This window comes from Phasianus colchicus, chromosome Z (assembly GCF_987193195.1).
Source record: "Phasianus colchicus chromosome Z, bPhaCol1.hap1.1, whole genome shotgun sequence".
Lineage (NCBI taxonomy): Eukaryota > Metazoa > Chordata > Aves > Galliformes > Phasianidae > Phasianus > Phasianus colchicus.
Window position 1 is genome coordinate 85,371,959 of NC_143476.1, and position 20,864 is coordinate 85,392,822.

The 20,864-nt window shown below is 41.4% G+C and overlaps 1 protein-coding gene across 12 annotated transcripts in view; it reads right to left on the bottom strand.

Annotated features, from left to right (window-relative positions):
* The window catches only part of CELF4 (CUGBP Elav-like family member 4), a 716,519-nt gene that overhangs the window by 307,114 nt on the left and 388,541 nt on the right, over positions 1-20,864 (bottom strand). For all 12 annotated transcript variants that reach the window (XM_090131195.1, XM_031602613.2, XM_031602625.2 and 9 more), the window contains exon 3: positions 3,259-3,307. In XM_090131195.1, coding sequence (XP_089987321.1) covers positions 3,259-3,307 — 49 coding nt within the window. The remainder of the gene's footprint in view (positions 1-3,258; positions 3,308-20,864) is intronic.

Consider the following 20,864-nt stretch of genomic DNA (forward strand, 5'->3'; position numbering starts at 1 on the left):
GAGATTAGGCAAATGTAAATAATGCCAGTTTTTATTGAAAAGAATTGCATTCTTTGTCTTGCTCCTAGTCCAATACGGGGATTAACAGACAAAATAATAAAAACAGCAAAACTAATAAGGGGCAGTCAGCAGTTCCATATTGCTGGGATGAGTGAAATTTGTGCCAAGCAATATTTTGCATTCTTCCCCAAATCTAGATGGTCTGATAGTCTAAATTCATACTCACATACACCAAATGCCAAAAAAACCCACTTTTGTTTCAACTGAGAATCAAGACACAGAAGGGATTAAAGACCAATGAATTCCAGACTGTAGAACAAGGGAAAACATTGCCTAGCAGATTCTGCTTTTCTTGCTGTTGTTGGAGTAAATTCCAGACTCCTATCAGCTTTGGGTTTTGGGAGATCTTACTGGGAAAATCAAGGGCTCAGGCTTCAACAAAATGTGGGTATTTGTCCTTGTGTAAAACACAGTCTCATTGCCTCAAGAACACTGTTCACCATTTCCAGTTACAGCCTCCTTCTGAACTACAGATTCAAACAGCATCACATCCTCTCTTTAATACCTTGACCTGGCACCGAAATTCCCTATGTGTCAGAAGACAGGGGTGTATTTAGAGCATGGGCTTTGAGCAGACTGTGTGGTACAGAAGAGATGTTTAATCTTCCAAGCCCTTCCCCTTTCCTCATGTCCCATCCTGATTCACGGGTTGGGTATAATAAGCTACAACTTAACAACTTTGTTGTTGAAGTTGACCTTTATCTTGCAGCCCTAATGAAGTCTTTTGATGTGCTCCTAAGATACACAGCCTCCTTTTTAGCATTCTGTTTGCCTTGCCTCCTTTAACCGGTGGGCTCACAGAGAACGTAAGTTTTCATACAATGCCTCCCTTGGGTGCCAATTGTTCTTTTCTCCCATAGTTGCCCTTGAGTCATGCCGTTCTGAAACATCACCAGCCCACAAGCAGCCTGACAGTGGGAAATTAGGACAGCGTGTCTTTCACACCAATGATGAGCACACACGTTTGGCCCTACATTATGATCACCACCGACAGGAGAAATACGGAAGCGGAGTGGGTAGAAAGAGATGAGGCTTGTGTATGCTGGGGAGATAATTAGGTAAAATACAATGGAGAGGGAACTACTGGTGTGACAGATAATGTGGAATCAAACTGCCACCCGAGCCCTTTGCGGTTCAATCCACTCCTCCTGAAAGCAGCTGCTCTTAGCAAGAGTTTGAAAACCTTCCCCAGAAAACCAGGCATGTGTTCTCTATTAGTGATTTGCATTAAAAAAAAAAAAAAAAAAGTGATTGGGAGCTACATACCCCGTAGGCGCACTGAGCAAATTGGCCAGCCTAATTATTATTTTTTGGTATGTCTAATTAAATAGACAAAAGGCTCTCCCTTCACTCCCGCTGTCGGCACGAGCTCCACTGGAATGTGCATAATGTCCCCTCATTTGCCCAGGCAGCTGAGCCTTTCCCTTTTCCCCTAGGAGATCTGCACTGACAACTGCCCATGGTATTTACACACACCTTACTAAGACATGGAGCCAGATCTTCAGAGGGGAAGGAAAAGGGGGCATTGACCCTGTTCTGTTAAAAACCACTGGAAGATGCTGCCTTGTGTGACATGCTTTGTTGCAGATTAGAAAAGTGCTGTGTCCCTTGATAGCAGAACTTGCCACTGCAGAGCCTGTTGAATGCTTTCTACACACTGCTAGCCAAACTCCCCTGAATTTACTTTATGGCGACTCCAGAAGTGCCATATTTATCCCTGGACTTTCGGGCACTTTTCCAGTATTCAGCTCTTGCCCTGCTCTGTAATTACACGGCACCACAACTCTTCCTTACAGAGCCTCTGCCAACCTGCTGGTTTCACTACTCCATAATACCAGCCCTTTAACTACGAGCTGTGTACAAAGTCTTCCAATGACTTGAGTCACTGGAGAGTTTCAGCCTCACACTGATGCAATCAAAGCCTCTGGAATCCAAAGCTTTCAACTGAAAAAGAACACAATTTCAGGGCCTTTTGTCTGCAGGACATTTTGCTCCTTTTAAGTAGCTCGAGCTGGGGAATTTCCACTAATGCCAACACAAAGATAGTAGTCACATAAATGAAGAAAAGTTTATGTCCATGTTGAAAATTAAAGAGTTTTCATACAACTCAGGGCCAGATCATCACTACATGACAAAATCTATTCCCATGTTTCTATGATACCTAAGCACTACTGCTTTGACTGCATATATTGACAAAAGCCTCTAGTTTGTGTTGCTTTTTTTTTTTTTTTCAGATAGGTATAAAGAAAGAATGCCATTATATATATATATATATATATATATATATATATATATAAATATATATATATAAATAATACTTATATATTTATGTTTTTATATATATATACATAAATATGCAAATTCAAGAAAATAGAGTGCAAACTTGTCCTGCATAGCTGATGATGTTACCCATTCTTAGTGAGCCCTGTATTTGATCTGACAAACGGACCCCTACCAAACAAGTATGCTGTAGTATCACAAAATCAGTTGTGAGAGAAAACTTGTCAGAAAGAAACAGAAAGAAACAGAAACCTGTCAGAAAGAAAACCTGTCAGAGGAAACACCTTATCACCAGTGATCAATTGAATGGTCACTTAGCAAAGCCTTCCAAATCCACCATGCAGGATGGAAAAGAGAAAGACCAGCTCCTGACTCCAGCTACACCTGTACAAATCCCGAATAACTCCCTCTTTCTGAGAGAAGTCTTCAGCTTCCACAACATGTTTATCCACATAAGCTGATGCAGGTGTAGGAAACTCTTAACAATTTACCTTGTCCAAGACCAGAGTTGTTTCAGTTCAAGGAGAAACAACATGGTCAGATAAATCGTAAAATGTCTGCTTTATCCTAACCACATTAAACACCTCTGCAGCTCAGCAGAACACAGGTCTGAAAAACCTATGTTGCCGTCATTGCTGTTAAACTTTGTTAAGTCAGTGCCTGATGCTTCACTTCTTAACAAGGCAGTTATTTGTTTCCCAGGCAATCTCTGGCACCTGCCTGCCTTTTAAAATCAAATAATAATTGAATATGAGGAAAGCGAGACGAAGTAAAGGAGATTTAATAAAGAGAATCTTTGCTGCAGAGGGAATTTCTTTGGCAGTGATTACGTTACTAATTGATCAGCACATTGCCTGAGAGAAGCCAGAGACAACAATTATACTTAGCACTGTAGCTGAAAGCAATGCAGTCAACTACCTCCTCGGCTTTCGCTGTCCGCTGGTTTCACCTGGATCGGTCTATTCATCTGTAAGAGAAAACGAAGAGAGACAGATATTTAACAATGGAATCGAGCATTCATATATAGAATCATGCATCATAGCAAGCACAAGAATACACTCTCTGAGGAGGGAAAAAAGCAATTAGTAAGTAAAGAAGTGACCACAGAGCACAGGCTGCTTGGACAGCTTCTTGGTCTGAGGTAATTCAGTGCCACCCCATTTACCTGACAGGGGCTCTGCTGAATCACATCAGCAGAGAGGTCTGACTCATTTCACTTGGGTTATGAAATTTTAAACGTAACGTTTTAAATTTCTAATAGTTTCTTCTGAAAAAGCTACTGTGTCAGAACAGAAGTGCTTTGTCAGAACAACAGGTTCAGTAAAACTTTAATTGCAAAGGTTTCTTGTGATGGGTATGGTGAAAAGATAATTGAAAAGTAAATTTCACCTCAACCATTGGCTTAGGAGGAGGTTTGACTATGACTATCATCAATATGGGGGAACGGTACTTGGATCTAGTTTGCCCATGCCATAGAAGTGCTGGCCATTGAGACTTTCTTCTGAGGACAGGCACAGCAAATTAGTCAAAACCTCCCTCTCCCTCTTTTTTCAAATGTGTTTTTCCTTTCTTACATCAGAACATATGCACATATACAAATCTTGCCATTGTGCTGAAAACAAGATTTTTGTTCTCTAACTTATCCCTGTTGCTCTGTTCCTGTAAGAAAAACACTGACAACCAGCACTATCTCCAGCATTCAGGGAGGTGCAGAGCACAGCAGACTTCTCAGCCACTTTGACCCACAAAGCTCCTGCCTGGCCACTGGGGCCTATCATGTTGCCTGGGAGCTGAGATCTCAGCCCAGGCTGGGGGACACAGCTGCCTCTTTCCCCTCTGCTGGCGCAGTCTGTAGCAAGGCTGAGCATATTCCGAGAGACACACAAACAGCACAGACAGACAGGACACCGACATGGTCGGTCACACCAGCTGCCAGCAAAGTGCTGCCTTCAGCCGTGCTTGCTCACAGGACTCATGTAAACGCAGACACAGATGGTCGAGTCCCCTTCCTCCTTTATGGTGCTGGGGTCAGAAGGTACTGGTGCAGGCATACGGTTAGTGTGACTGGCCAGGTTTGGTTCCGATCACTGCCTCTCCTATTATCTTTTACCACATTGAAAAAGGTCCATCAGAGCTACACAGTCTCAGGAGAAGTGGAAGTGGATGTTCATAAGCATCCTTGTTCTAAGTGCCTATCTCAATGTCTGATGCAAGAGATGAGGATATTCCTCTGCTATTAATAACTGGGGATGCAGACTGGATCAGAAACAGCCAAGATTTCCATCTGAAAGCCCTTCCCTGACTCTTCCTCCACGCCATAGAAACATGGCAATGGGAATCTGCCAACCCACTGCTTCCCAATAAAGTCAGATCAAAAATTGGCTAAGTGTCACTGGATGCCTTCTCATACCACAAAAGAAAACAAACAAATAGAAAAAAAAAAAAAAGAGGCAGATGGGGGTTAAACAGAATGGAAACTCCCACTGGGATCCCATGTTAGTTGCAGTAGGCCCAGTAAAGCTGTCCTGGCTTCCAGGCAGAGGGCAGAGGTGCTCAGAAGTGTACTATGTCTTGACTGTAAAATACATTAACTATAGCCACCTCTGTGCTCTCTCAGAGTAGGGAGGTGTAAGAGGAAGGGTCCTGATGGAGCTTTGTGGGGGAGTCTGGGTTTGGTCTGAAAATGCAGGGATGACAATTTTTCTTCCTAATTTTTCTCTGTCTGAAGTAGGCATAGATCTGAATTATTCTCTTTTCTCTGGAAAACACTGGAAACACCAATTTTGTACCAGCTATCATTGCAACAAAAGACTTGCAATCTTTTTAGCTGTGATGTCTGTATCTAGGCAGTACTACTATGTAACACACAAAATATCTTATTATTCCAGTGTCTCTATGTTTCTCTTCCAGTCTTTTTACTACCTTGGAATGCAGTAGAGGTGATTTTGCCTCTCTGTTCTTTGTGGCTAAATGTAGCTGGCCAACAAATCTGTTTCCTTTTTCTTCTTTGGTATTTTTTTTCCCCCTCATTTCCTTCTTTTTTCTTTTTTTTTTTTTTCTTTTCTTTCTTTCTTTCTTTCTTTCTTTTTTTTTTTTTTTCTTGAAACTAGTTCATAATCATTTAGATTTATTCTAATTGCTCTGAACACATATTTGGTAATAAAAAGTCATCAAACTGGCTGACAAGTAGGTTAAGATGATGGAGAGCCTCGCAGATCCTTCTGCATTGTTGTCTCGAGAGGAAAATGTACTTAGCCATAAACTGACTACAGTTAGAATCACACTTGGAAAAAGATGGATCAGTGGCTTCAGGTACTACTGAGCAAATTCTACTCTTCTATATGCCAGCATCATCTAGAAAATCCAGGCAGTTTAAGTGCTAGAAACTACAAAGTACTTGGTAAACCTCACATCAGCTCCTGATTCTGCAACTATAAAGGTCTGTCACACACACACACAACTATCACAAGATATTAGCAGAGCCAGAAGCAATGTATTTGTCATCAGCAGGATGGACATCCTGCCATAGCTCTCTTGTTACCATACTTGAGCACCTAGCTGTTGGAGGCACTTAAAGATCTATTAAACATGAGGTCCCTGCTGCTCATTCGAAGACAGTGAGAACTTGCATTCCAGACAGTTGGAAAGAAAAGTGGTCACACAAGGTAGGAATTTGTAGGAGGTGTGCTAACAGCCACAAAAATCCCCACTGAATTCAAGTGATCAGCCTTTGGAACAACTCTTCCTACTTGTGAAGAACTGGATGTGGTCAGTTCACAAAAGTCAGATGAGAACATCAAGTTTTTTAGCAAAATGAGAGAAAGCAATATTTAGGTAAACTGATAAATAAAGGGCTAGTGTCATTTAATGTGCACTCTGATTTATATACTTTATAACAGACAATTTCTTTATAGACCAAAGAGAAAGTATTGTATGCCCTTATGTAGAGCCCATAATACAAAATGAGACCATCTTGACATGAAAGATACCCATTATAGGGAGAAACACTAAGAGGAAAATAATTAAGTTTCCTCCCTCCATCGATGGAACTTTCTTTCTTCTCCCTCTTTTCTTTTTTCTTTCCTTACACAGATACCATGGGAGCAGGCAGATGGCATGGGGAACAGGGAAAAACTAAGTGGAGAAATAAAATGTACTTTCCCCCATCTGGAAAGCACATGCTTAGAAAAGCATTCAGAGGTTCAAGCTCTCTGCTTATTCTTCAGCTGTGAACTGTCATTGTGCAAAGAAACAATTTTTTTTACTCCAAACTACAATCCTCTGAAAAGTGTTTTCAGGAATAATGTTATGTATATCTCTAACGTCTTGTCTTGGTGGATCATGGGAGTGTGTCAGATGGAAGAACAGTCCTACAGAACTCAACTGGGCTCACAACAGGAGGGAAATATTGGAGTAAATGAGATTGTATAATGTCATTTCTGCTTTGAACTAGAAAAGTCAGTAACCTCAAATTACTGTTTTCAGTTCCCTTTTGAGGGAAGAACTCAGGTCAGTACACTAGAGGTGGACAACACCCCCTTGGTGAGGATGCCCCTCCCTGAAATTGTGAGGAGAACTTGAACCTAGAATTGGTAAAATTGCTTTAGAGAGAGTCAGCACATGAAGCCTTAAAAACATGTCACGGTGCCCTAAAGCTCAGGAAATCCAAGACAGCTATTACTGTCTACCAATGAAACTTCTCTTTTACATCTTTAAATGCCTCCAGTCTCATGAAATATGTGTGCCAGTAGCTGCCAATACAGTCATTACAGTCATACTGCCAATTACATATTTCACATAAGCCTTCCTGCAGGAACGTGTAGTTTTCATCAGAAGAACACCAACCAGACAAAGAAGAGGAAGAAACATCAGATTTGAGGAAAACAGAAAGGTGCTAATACCAGTGCCAATCAGCAAATCTGATTAATGTCATGGGCAGCCACAAGGGATCATAGGAACTAGAGATTGGCTTTGAACTTTTAGTGATTCATATCACTAAAAAGTCTTTAAGAGAGATTTGGCATTACGGGGAAAAAGAACTAGGTAGGTTAATCCAGTATTTAATTGACAGATGGACTGGACAAAATCTGGAAGGTCATCCTCCAGGAATTGTTACACTTCTCTTTGCTGCAGTGGTCCTCCTTTCCTCTGCCCACAGATGTTCTCTGCGGTCTCCTTTGAAATATGATCATGAATTCTCATTCTAGATTATCCCTGTTGAGGGACATACTATTTTAGTATCTATTAATCTGGCATGAGTTTATCTTTAGCCTTTCTCCTTCCTTGTAGGCCTTTTAGAAAATGTTCATGCTCTGTGTGAAACATGAGCATCTATCTATTTTAAGTGTTTATAAGATTCCCAACTTTACGGTCCCAGAATGCCCCATTCATGATGCAAAGGCCACTTTGGCCACAGTAATGATTTGAAAGCATCTCACTCAACATCACTGCTGAGGTCCATACAGGGAAAAAGAGCCAGAAAATGTAATTTGAATTTCTGGTTACACACAAGAGACCCAGTTTTCAAAGAGTTGGCAAATAGCAATGAAGAACCAGAGTTTTATTCACATTTATATTACTCATGTGGCATCATGCAACCTTTGTGTCTCAGACTCCCTTTATCAGAAACTGTGGGTGCTGTGTAACAGCAAAAATGTGAATCCATGCTATTGCAGAATAGGGTGCTATGGGCCTTTCGTCCACAAAAGCCATAAGTGATTGGCTTGACTGGGGAGTTAAAACTTCAGCTGCACTATACTGCTCACTTTCCTTTCATTCTTTGCACCTTCATCTCTGCCAAAAACCATCCTTACTGTTGTTTTTGCACACCTTGGACAAAATTATTCTACTTGTTACACTTCATAACCTTCATTTTGTCTTTTCCTTCCCTTTGCCTAAAACCAACTCATTCAAATAATGCCAAATTCATCTTCCCATATCAACTTGCCATTTGCCCCACCTACGCCCACCCCAATCCTCCCTGCAAGTGGAAACACGACATCATTTTTCATGTCCAATTACAGCCACCATGGTGCCACTGTTAAAAGACAGCGCAGGTACTCCTGTCAAAAAGGGTTTGAGTTACAAGAAGCGATGAATTACAGCAAGCCCTTTTTCAATTCTCTGCAGAAATGAAATGTCAGAGCTTGCTACTGTATTTTTCTCAGCACCATCAGCTACAGGCCTCTGCAGGAATTAGACAGGGGACAGACGCTTTTCTGTATCGTGATTTTTTTCCCCTAAGGTTGTCATTTTCTCCCCCACCAACCTTTTCCTGCTCCCCCTGGCTTTGATATTAATTTAGAGCAGGTAGAAGGATCACTTCTGGGAAAGAAGAGTAGGAAACAGAGACAGCTGATTTCTCACTGTCTCCATCTTTCTTTCTCTCACCGTTCCTACTATCCTTCCCTTTCTTGTCTCACTTCTTCATTATTCATTAAAATACACAGGGTTTCTAGTCAGGACTAGGGCTCAATCAAGCTTGACGATGGACAAACAGAACTGAAAACAATAAGAATGAAGGAAAATATTAAGTGTGGAGAATTGTCTTGAACAGATTCAAATGAGATCAGAGATAGAAAGGAAAACTGAGGAAGGAGCTGCTGAAGATCACTGGAATACCACTAAGAAATACCACTAATTATTAGGAAAATGATATCCTGTGCAGAAGATAGCAGTGTTGGAGATGATCTGCTGGCTATGCTAAAGGAATAAGACTCTTCAGCAGACAAAAAAGTTATTCCAGAGGTTGTAGGATGCTTGAAACCATAGAAGAAAACCACACTGATCATTTACGTAATAATAGTGTTTCCTCCCCCTTCTTACAGGCCTTAAGAAATTTGAATAACAGATAACAGATTGAGTGTATAACAGATTGGGTGTATGATTAGGCTTTGTATCAAAAACTGCAAAGAAAGGTAATCCATTGTCCAAGTTTACTCATGTTCTCAAAGAATCAGGCTGGTACAGTCTAGAAAGTAGAGAGTTCAACATCTGACAAGGTCTGCTTCCAGCTGTATACTGGCCTTCTGGATGAATTTGTTCATACTATTATCTCTGTGTCTTTCTCAGCTTTCTCTTCTGTAAAATGAAGGAAAAAACACCCCGATGTATCGTGAAGGTTGTTGATGAAAAAAATCTATCTAAATGCTGGTGTTAAACGAAAGTTCTGTAATTTATGTCTGAATGATGTGAGTAGGCATAATGGTGAATAAATAACTCTTCCTGATCAAACATATTCTGTTGTGCTGGGTACTGTTCAGACATTAGTCCTCTAAATTAATGATGGAACACTCTTTTGATCTGATGGCAAAGGATGTGATGTTGATGAAAGCTATCAGTTCTTAGCAAATGCTCATTGGGCATTAATGTATCTGTGTACTCATTAGACACTGGCTAGTCTTATGGATGACAATTCCATTCTAAAGTACCTTGATTGCTAAAGATGTCATGCATTTCTTGGTGATTCCATGATATAGCTCAGATGTTAACTGAAGGCATTAATTTGTTAGTTACTGCCCTGAAATTTCCTGAAAATATGACTACTCCTTATCATTTCAGTGGAAAAGATCTTTCTGTTCAAAAATGCCACCAAAAATACCAAAAGGAATTTCATTTTACCATTTCTTCTTACTTTTTGAGTTGTGTACCATGTACACAACAGTAATCCCACTGAAGTCTACACAGCTACTTTTGCAAGTAAATGTATTGGGATGAATGTATTTTAAGAGTGGGTCATAACTTTTAGAGCACTGAGCAAAATCTGCTGTGATTGAAGGCCCTAAGGAAATGCAAAGTATATTAGTGTCAAAGTTGGAAAGGCCAAGAAAATCACCTACAATTGGATTGTGTGTGTGTAATTGCAAAGTTCAAGTAAATCACTCTGTACCTTATTCTGAGTGACATAATTGAATTACAGTGATCTAAACTAAATTGCTATAAGACTGAATCCAAAGCAATCTCCTCTCTGAAGAAAAAAATAAACTAATGGCCCAGGTCCTCTGATCAGGGAAATTTCCACGAGTGTTACAGAATCAGAAAAGCTGCTTCAGCATAGGTCAACTATACAGCCAGCCTTCTGTATTTCTGTATTTCATCTATAACGCATAAAGAAAATGCCTGCTCCCATGAGAACAGAGGTTAGTGCTATGGTTGCATCAAATGCCATGTGAATACACCTTCTGTATACTTCTGCATGGGCAGCACAAACTGACACAATGTTGGATTAATGGCAGAGTAGGGAGGGTAAACCTTAAAAAAGTTTGGCAAAAAAGTCACAGTGGCTTAATGAACTGTAGTAATGAACTGTATCTGGAATACAGAAGCCCCATTTGGTGAGGCCCCTGGAGTAATGTATCCAAGCCTGGGGCACTCAGCATAAGAAAGATGTGGAATTCTTGGAATGGGTCTAGAGGAGGGTCACCAAGATGATCAGAGGGCTGGAGCACCTCTCCCATGAGGAAAGGTTGAGGGAACTGGTCTTATTTAGCTTGGAAAAGAGAAGACTCCAGGGAGACCTTATTGTGGCCTTCCAGTACTTGTAGGGAGTGTATAAACAGGAGGGGGAAATGGCTGTTTACGAGGGTGGATAGCGATAGGATAAGGGAGACAGGGGAAGTTTAGGTTAGATATTAGGAGGAAGTTTTTCACACAAAGGGTGGTGACGCAGTGGAACAGGTTGCCCAATGAGGTTGTGGATGCCCCATCCCTGGAGGCATTCAAGGCCAGGCTGGATGTGGCTCTGGGCAGCCTGGTCTGGTGGTTGGCGATCCTGAACATGGCAAGGGGATTGAAACTAGAAAATTATTATGATCCTTTTCAATCCAGACCATTCTATGAGTCTATGATTCTATGATTCTACTGACTCTATTCCAAACCTTATATAGCTAGTGGACTTTCAATTCCTTCCCACCACGCTCTTCTCTGCCTGACCAGATTTGTGTCATAGATGTGTACATAAATAGATGAGAAGACCTGAAATAGGCATGTATGAGGTATGAAAAAAATATCTTGAAGGGTCTGACCTTTACAAATCAGTCAGTGCTCTGGTGCCTACCCCCGAGAATGATTGCTACTGGCCATCCCTGCACTCAGAGTATTTTCTATATATCATATAAAACACATTACAAACCATCCATCTAACTATCGATCCATCTTTCCACTTGTCTTGTGTATATAGATGAACCTAGAGGGGGCTTAAGTTCACATTCACATGCAGAGCCTATAGATTTGAATCCAAAACTTCCTCACTGTAAAACAGTTTGGGCTTGATTTTGAAGAAACAGCTAATCTTGTTAATAACAAAATGATGACTTTCCAATTCCACAGATGTGTTGGTTTGTTCCTGGGGAAGCTGAGCACATGGTGACACTGTAAGTGTCTCTGGTTTTGAAAGAATTGAGGAAGTCTACAGGGATTTATGGATCTCCATGCTTTGTCCAGACACCCACTGCTCTGCAGGCTTGAGGACAGTATGAGAAACAAAACACAGGATGCTTGGAACAACAAAGCCTTATTATCCAAAGCAAGAGAGGCAGCAGGCTTGTTTTTGAGCCCTGTTTCATATGCAAAACCGCATGTGAAAGAGGCAAGCAGTAGGTCTCCTTAGAGCTCTAGGCAGCTACACAGTTAGACCGTCCTGGAAAGAAAGGGGCCTGAATGATGTTGACTTATTGCCACATGCACAATGACTTGCAGGAACTTGAAGGCATTTTTGGTTTGGGAAATGTGTCTGCACTCTAAGATCCCTCATATCCATGAGGTCATTCCATGTGGAGTGAGCATACGCAAGCATGTACAAGGTGATGCTAAGCAATAGGTAGGGGCCTTTTTATCTGACGATCCTGACAACTGAGGTATAAGTCTGGAAGAGGAGCTCTTTTCATAAAATCTTTCCTGCTGCTACCACAAGCAATCAGAATTGAAAATCTGTTAATAAACACATCAAATTCTGATACAAAACTAAGTCTTTTGCTGCCCTTTCCTCGCATCTTCCCAAATACCAATGGGAATAAGCTTTCCGTACTGTCACCTCTTCTCTAATTTCTCACTTGAGTTTATTTCAAGATAATTTATATCCAATTTTAAAATGTGCCCAAATGAACTTTTATCTAAAATGATATTCTCTATCAGGGGCATTTTCTATTAGCTAGCTCTCCATGCATTTAGTAGAGAAATCACATTGTCTTTTAGCCGAGATATTGTGATCCCAGCTCTTTCATGGCAAAGCAGCAGCTTAATCCACTTATATGAAAGTAGCCCATAAAGATATGACCAAGATAGCCTTAAACCAGACAGCAGGCTAAGAAATAACAATATATAGACGGTGGCATAGAACTTAAATGAATGTCAGGGGTCCTTGATCAGTTTTGCTGTGTGTGCTCAACTCAGGTGTTTGCAGTCTGTGCCTAAACAGTCTAGTTTAAAGTTTGCTCTCAGACCTTTTCTATGAACTGTCTCACAGATGCTCTCGGTGTTGATCTGTTCTAAAGACTCCCAACATTGCCTGCAGCTGGTGCTCAGTCAGGCAGAGGCACAGCCAGGAGGAAGCTCAAGAGCTGCCTGGGTGAAGAAGCATAGATATGGGGGAAAGGATAGGGTGTTTGCCACATATGGGGCACATGGAACAGGCAGTCAAGCCAGAGAGACAGATGTACTTCTCAAGGCATTATGGACATAACCCTTGCCCTCTCACTTAGAGATGAACATCTGTTCTCCTCTTTTCTTTATCCCAAGCTCATGACCTCTGGCTGTTGGCACTTCCCTGCTGTGCTCTTCATTCTCTAAGCTTTATCTCTTCTTCTGAAGCAAGACCCAAATGCTGACTTTGCCAGTAATGGTTGCTTGGCTTGCCTTTTCAGATTTTAGGCAAGGCCAAGCTCCCATTGACTTCAGTGCTTTGAGTTCAAAAGGAGCTTGGCCACCATCCATCCAAGTAGATTAGGCCTTCTGTGCTTGTGGCTTTGTATGCCTGGCCACAAAGATAAGAACCACAGCCAGCCCTCCTGCCCATGGAGAAATTCTTTCCACAGCAGTGCCATTTAACAAACTGAGTAAGCAGTGCAAATTAACTATCTGCTTTCACCCATTGCCAGATTCATGAAATAAAGGCACTCTCACAGATGTAGTTGTGCAGGTAGCCTCAAGGCCTGTAGTCAAGCACAGTGTCCCCAGGAAATGAAAGAGGGCATAACTGGGTTAAGGCTGCAAGCAGGGTTTTCCTTCATACTGGACTGGCTCTATCTGAGCCGGGAACCTATCTTCCTCCAGCACAGATCCTACTTTCAAGAGTGTTCATGCCCTTCCAGAGATACTAATTTCCGCTGTCCCAAGGTTAAATTCGAACATGGGAGAGCTTGCCATAGGAGAGCAGGTAGCTGTCTGTTACCTTAGTCCTGCACTCTAGGATGGCTAAACCTAAACCTGTGTCATGTAGGTCTCTGAGGCATTTCTGAAGCACAAGAGCTTCCTTTGTAAGGCATGTCTCCATCAAGATTCAGGTGGTACAGCACTCAGTTCTATCAATTTGCAAAAGTCATTATTTTATGATAGCCTGAAATAAACCCTGTTCAACATAAGGAAAATAAAAAAAAACAATCCCCCCCCCACCCCCCCAAACAAACAAACAAAGAACACAAACAAAAACAGTAGTCATGCCACCTTCTCTACTAGTTTGTCTAAACCACACCTCACATTAGATGTGTGAAAACCTTTCCTACGGATAAATCTCTTAGCTGTGTGCTGGATCAGGGCTGCAGTTCCTGAAGGAGCATGCAAAAGAAAAAACAATAATAACAAGAGCAAGCAAGGAAAGACTCACTAAAAGAATATCTTTATCTTGACAGTGCTCCTTTAAAGAAAATCTTCTGTGAAGGGGTTTAGAGAGTTAAATTTTGCTTCAGTACTCTTTCACAGCTAGGAAATGCTTTCTGGAAGGAGATTTTAAACCCATCCAGCCACCTAATTAGCCCTCTATTTTTTCCTAGTAGTGAATGAATGAATAAATGCAAACAGAAACCTTGTAAGTATTAGTACAGGTATCAAAAAGAAGAGAAAGCAAAAATTCTTAGTTCCCTAAACACTTCCTGAACCAGGAAAAGCTTAGAAACATTTGGAAAAAAAATCCTCTGCCTGACACAAAACTACCTTTTTTCTAGATTCTCAGTCCTCTGAGTCTCCGTGTACATTTCAGCCAATGCAAAATCAGGATCTCTGACTTGAGAGGAGCTGCCCCTCACCCCCACCTACATATAACTGGTATCATCTGGTCCTATGTTTTGACAATTATCTATAACATAATTACAAGACTGATGAGTATTGCTGATTAATTATGCCACCCTTCAAAGTTGATCTGGGTACTTGCAATAAACAAACATCCTGGTTGGGCAACAAAGGTGATTTTCTGTGCCTGTTCCAGCCAGCAGAGGCTAGTAATTTCATCCCACCAGGCAGGGATGTGGTTGGAGACTTGCAGCGCTGCTTCTGCTCTGGTTTCCAACCACACCCTTGTTTCCCCCTCCCAAATGATAAATATTTCCTCTTGTTGAGAGCTATCCAACAAGAGTGATGTCTGATACTAATGCATCACTGATGCTTTCTTCCTCTAATTATGCTCAAACATTGCCTTTCTTTCTTCTTCTCCCTGAACAACTACTTCATCTTCTTTTTTTTTTTTTTCTTTTGCATCAACATGTACCAAAGCATTAAACAAGACATTCCATTAATTTCTTCATCATCATAACTTAAGCCTGGGACATACCCTTTAAATATTCATTCAGCTATGAAAACTGGGCATTAAAATTTTAATAATGTCAAGCTCATTTGAACTGAGCTCCTGAGGGACTATTACGATACAATTAGAATAAATATGATGATTGATTTGGTGTAAAGGTTCACCTGTCCACATATGTTAGTGGCCGGAATCAGCAAGCCACCTCTGGCATCCCAGCCGATAGCTCCAGGTTATTTACTCCCTCCTTCCTCACTCCCATCGACTTTTCAGTTGTCTGCAAGCTCAATCCCCCAACTTTCTTGCATTGTGTATTCTGCTGGGGTAAGGTTGGAAGAGGCAAACAGGAAAGACCTCACTGAGAAGAGACAACTCGGGCGACTGGCCTTTCCTCCCCCCTCCTCTCCTTGTGCTGTGGCATTTGATTAAAGACAGCGTTGATCAGAGCCACTAGAAGTTCAGCCATAAACTTTCCAGCAGTATTAGCCATTAACCTTTTTACAGTATGTGTCTGAACTCCCAGGGTCTGATTCTTCTGCGTGGATAAGGAGCAAGTCTACACAATTCTAACATGTTTGAACCAACGCAGAGGAGAGCTAGGCTTGCTGCTTTCTAGCAGCGTCCTTCAAAATCACAGCAAAGAAATACTCTCAAGATGTGACACATAGAATAAAAAAAAGCACAGCGAGGGAAACCAAGCAAGAAATCATGCTACTTAGGAACCTTCTGTTTCAAACACAGGATGTTCTCAACTATCCAGACAGATAATTAAAAGATTTTCATGCACTGGGTGGGTGTTGAGTATATTTGAAAATTAAGGCCAGACTGCACTGTCTGTGCCTGCAGTGTGAATTAGGTGCTAGATTGTGTAAGTGCAAAATGAGAGAAGTCAGAACCATGACCATAGAGAAAGAGCAGTGTTTTGTTTTGTTTTTTTAAAAATAATCTATTTAAAATAAACTACTCATTGATTCTTCGAACTGGGGTGTGATGCAAACCTCTCTGTACTTAAAGTAACCTTGGTCAGGCATGTAGCAGGGGGGTTGAAACTAGATGATCATTGTGGTCCTTTTCAACCCAGGCCATTCTATGATTAATTCTATGATTCTAGCCTTAAATCTAGCCTCCGTTAAAGCTTTTGAGGCTTTAACATCAGTCTCCTGACATATGGTGCTTTCCCTAAATCCTCAGCTTCTGGACCCTTGCAACTTTTTAACACAAATTTTAATACGAGAATAAAAGAAAATTCTTAGTGCTCAAAACAGAGCTGAAGGAAAATGAATACACAGAAATAAAATCTCTTATTTATATTACCATACCATATATGATTGCTTGAGATAATTTATGATTGATATATCTTTACAGAAGGCAGTATTAATTATTAGAAGCATTATTTGTTTTTTACTGTTTCAGGCTGTTTCTCTCCTATCTGTGCTTTGCTTAAAGAGGATACTGACTCTAAATCTGTCACTTTCTTTTTCAAATTCAAATCAAGTCCAGTTCCCGATTCTCTGCATTTCCTTTCCTTCTGCATTATTTACTTTTCTAAACGAATAAAAATATGTAAAGCAGTCCCAAAACCCCAAAACCACCTTTGATTAAATTTAATAGAAAGAAAATTTATATACATATGCATATCTTTAGACTAATCCTTAAACTTAGCATCTGCTTTTACTACCAGGAGCCCATTGTTGTTTTTCTGTGATGGATCTAGCACTTTAGTTAGGCTACTTACCAAGGAAAGATAATTCCTCGTAACAGTTATGATCATTTGAGATCGAGGTCTGTTTTTAGTGTTTAATATTGTTTTCCAATATTTGCTTTGTTACCAAGATCTTTTTAACCATAACTCTTGAGTCTTTCATACAAGTGACGTTTGCTGTCTAAAAATCTTTACTCTTTTAATCTCTGCATGAAAGAATGTAGTTACTCAATGAGGGAACTGTAGGTCACGTTAGATGACCATCCTTGTTATTAGGTGACAAAGTAGAACTGGTGAGTGTTTCTAACCTGATAACATAATGTAAAATTTCCTAGGTTAAGACTTCCATGGGCAATGAGGCAATGAGCTGGTGCTGGCTTTTTAAGCCATGTCCATTAGATTCCTGAAAGCGTCTGCAAGAACAAGATGTCAGTCCCTGCTAGTAAAACAGGCTGTTATCAAAGGTGATTCAATGTAATGGGTGTACCCTACTCAGGTACAATTTCTGTGTCTTTCTGGGGCCCCCTACCTACCCCAAAGAAGAGGTGATTTAAAATAAACTCAGCCCACTGCACACTACGATACGGCGACCAGAAAGGGAGTAAATGGTCACTTGATGTTTTCTCAGAGGGAAAGGAACAATTTGGAAAGTCTGAACCCTGCTTGCTGTGAATGCAAAGTGTGAAAAGATTCAGCCTTCAACTCCTTTTTCAAGTCTATTATCTATCATCTTCTTCCCCACTTAGTTTCCTCTGTGGAAAAGGGGTTTAGACAGTAATCTTTACCTTCAGGGCCCATTGTGAGGATTAATTAGATATTATTCCTACAAAATTGTGAAGTTCTAAAATGCTATATAAGCTCTCAGTGTTATTATAACGTGCCATACTCTGCATAACGTATACCTTCGCAATATTACCCCTTGGTTGTTCAAGACTACAGAACCGCTGCTTCTAATTGAGTTAATGGCTTCATAGGTTGGTAATTTAATAAAACAGACTGCTTAAACCAGCAAAGTTTTGATTAAATGGTGTGTGTGCAAAGGGGAATTTATATTTGTTAGAGGATCCATGAATCCACAGTATCAAGGCACAGATAATGCCTGTATAATAGTCAATTATACAGGGAGGAAGGAAGGACAGAGCTGGAAGCCATCTTGGACATCAGTGTCATGTACTGCTGTAGTCAGATATTTTAGGCTGGTCTCAGGAGTATGCGCCAGTAAGTGATGGGGTGCAAATACAGATCAGACACTGTGCTTCTCCCACCTCCCTCCTTCTTAGTCAGGGAAGCTCTACTGCAGCTATCATGACTGTAGAGAGAACTGCACTGCTTCTTTCCATCTGGACTCGCACACACACAGACACACACACACGGGTTTAGCTGAAATGCCATAAGGAGAGCAGAAAATATGGGGAAAAGTCCTATTTGCTTATGAGATAACTTTTCTTTCACTTAAATCACAGACGACTCATGAAATTGCCTTCCTGAAGTAAATATCCAGCCTTGACCATGCAGAGAAATTGACTGCTTGGCGACCTCCAGAGGGAGCTCTTGGCTGCCTGAACTTAGATATCTAAACCAAACAGACCCAATTTCCTAGATGGAGAATTAAGGATTTACTCCAGGAAGCCTGCTTTGTTAGGCAGTTACAATGAAGTTAGTTGCCATAACACAAAGGCTGCATTGTACCTTTGCCTCCAGCAAATGCCTGGCCATAGGAATTTTGGACACTGGGAATAACTGCAGTGGCTTCTTCTGTCTCCTGGAGCTGGTAGGGAAAGTCTACTGTGAACTTTAGGGAATAAGGCAGTTAATTCCTCCATTGGCACTTTCATGTGCTGTACATACCAATTCATAGGTACATCTGCACCAGCACCACTGTGAGTTAAAATTTTTGTTCTTGTATCATCTCTCAAGAGCTCCAACTTAGGCTTATATGAAATCAGAGTGATCCTTTCTTTTGTGTCTTATATCCCTCTGACCCCAGAGAACAAAGGCACAGCTAGCTTGGCTGTTTAATGTATAAAGAGCAGCACCCACAAAGCTAATGAGAGGCTTTCACAGCTATTTGCTGAGCACTGATAGATAATCAAGAACAGGTCCAAGCTGCAAAGTTTCATCTGTCAAAAGTCGGGCACAAACTTTCCAAGCTAAAGACCAGCTACAAAATTCAGATCCTGATCAAGCACAGCCAGCTTAGGAGGACATTTGGCAGTTGTGGTGTAGGCTGGGCTCATATCTCATTCAGAAATCTGGCTCAATTAAACAGTTACTCACTGACATCTTTATCTGACCCAGCCAAGCTCACCAGCATGGACATCTGCATTTCTGCAGGGCTCCATTCAGACATGGAAAGCTGGTGAGGTCCCATGTGGACATGGGAATGCTTGGCCTTGCAGATTCAGCTGGAGGCTGAGGGTCTCAGGCTGAGCCCTGGGCAGGCTCTCTGGCAGGAAGAGCAGTATTTTGTGTCTGCAAAGGAGCCAACATTGTTTGCACTTTGTGCGGGGAGAGCTGGCTCAGCAGAACTAACAAATATTAGGAGAGTGAGATGAATGACATCAAAACTGGATGATTTTCTTTCTCTCTAAATGTGCTGGACAACAGGTTATTGGCACTGATACTTGTTAGTCTCTAGTCTGACTTATGGTGGGGTCAGGCTGCTTGATGAAAATTGTCCTCCTCCCTATTAAAAAATGTGAACTTTACTGAAGTTCAGCTTGTTGTGGAGCTTTGAAAAAAGGCTCAGGTCAATTATTTTCCTGAGCCAGGTGCTGTGCTCATTCCCCACAGGAATCTTACTAAAGCATCATCAGAAATGTGACTTCGATTAACAGTAATATCATGCTGGGCCAAAATGCCCCTCTTCCCCCTGTGACAAGCTCACTTGAACCAGTACTAGACAAAGAGAATTCAAGATTCAGCTCCTCCATGTGAGATGGTGCGTGCGTGTGCGTGTGTGTGTTTTAACTAAATCATTTATGGTCAATAATGCCAGGTTATTATAGGTCAATAACTTTCAATTATTCACTAGCCTTGCTGTGCTCCCACTGTCAGGCAGCACACCAGCATGTCGGCTCTCGAGAAGCAAAAAGCTCATGATGAGAGCTTTGGAAAAGCAAGCACGAACACAGCTTGAGCAGAGGAAGAGAAAGCAGAGAAGAGGGAGAGTGTGAAAAGTCTTAGTTGCTCACAGGAGTATCTTGGGGAACATTTGTGACATCCTCTATCTTTCTCGTGCTTGCATGCACAGTCAGCCCCAGCTTTATTCCTGGATCTCATATGGTCGGATGTGGGGGAGCCCAGATCCCAGGGCTGCATAACCAAAGAACTGGTCTTGAGCTACCGCTGCCTTTCATTAAGGCCTACAAGCTTGGGCTTAATACCATAGTAGCCTGGGGGCTGTGTAGGAATTTGTGCACGGACAGTTAATAGTCACGGTTATCTGCTCTGTATTGGGTTCACAAGAGGAGATGAGTATCGGCTTTGTTCAAATATTAATGAAGAAACAAAAACGTAAAAATAAAAAATTGCAGAGCATGAAAATGACCGTGCTGCTCCCAGCCAAATTTTTGGGACAGCAAGATAGGGCACTGGATCTGTGGGATGAACTCATCTCTTGTGAAGGGCAAGCAGCGGAAAATGAGCTTCTGTCTGGGAAGGGGAAGCACAGCATCTGTCAAAGACAAGGAGGGGACACAAAGAAGAGTAATTCTGTGTTTCTGTAGAAAATTGAATAACTACACTATCTGCCTGGAAGGCTCTTTTTTTGAGCAGCGTGTTGACACTACTTCCACCTGCCTCCTCTATGAAGCAGACCGGCACCGACAACAGCTGTGTAAAGAGAGAGACTCAGCTTGGGAAAAGCATGACCTTTCCTGATGTCTGAGGCAGTGGCCACTGCTGCAGGTAACATCCCTGACAGTCTTGGCTTTGTTGACTCCTGCATCTGCAGAGCTGCCATGGGTGATGAGGAGTTAACGGGAGCTCTGAAGAGCTGGTCCGTTTTGAATGTGAATAATGGGAATACTCTCCTTCAATCGTGTATTCAGCACAGGGATGTACAGAGGTATAAAGTTAATCACTAGCTGGGCC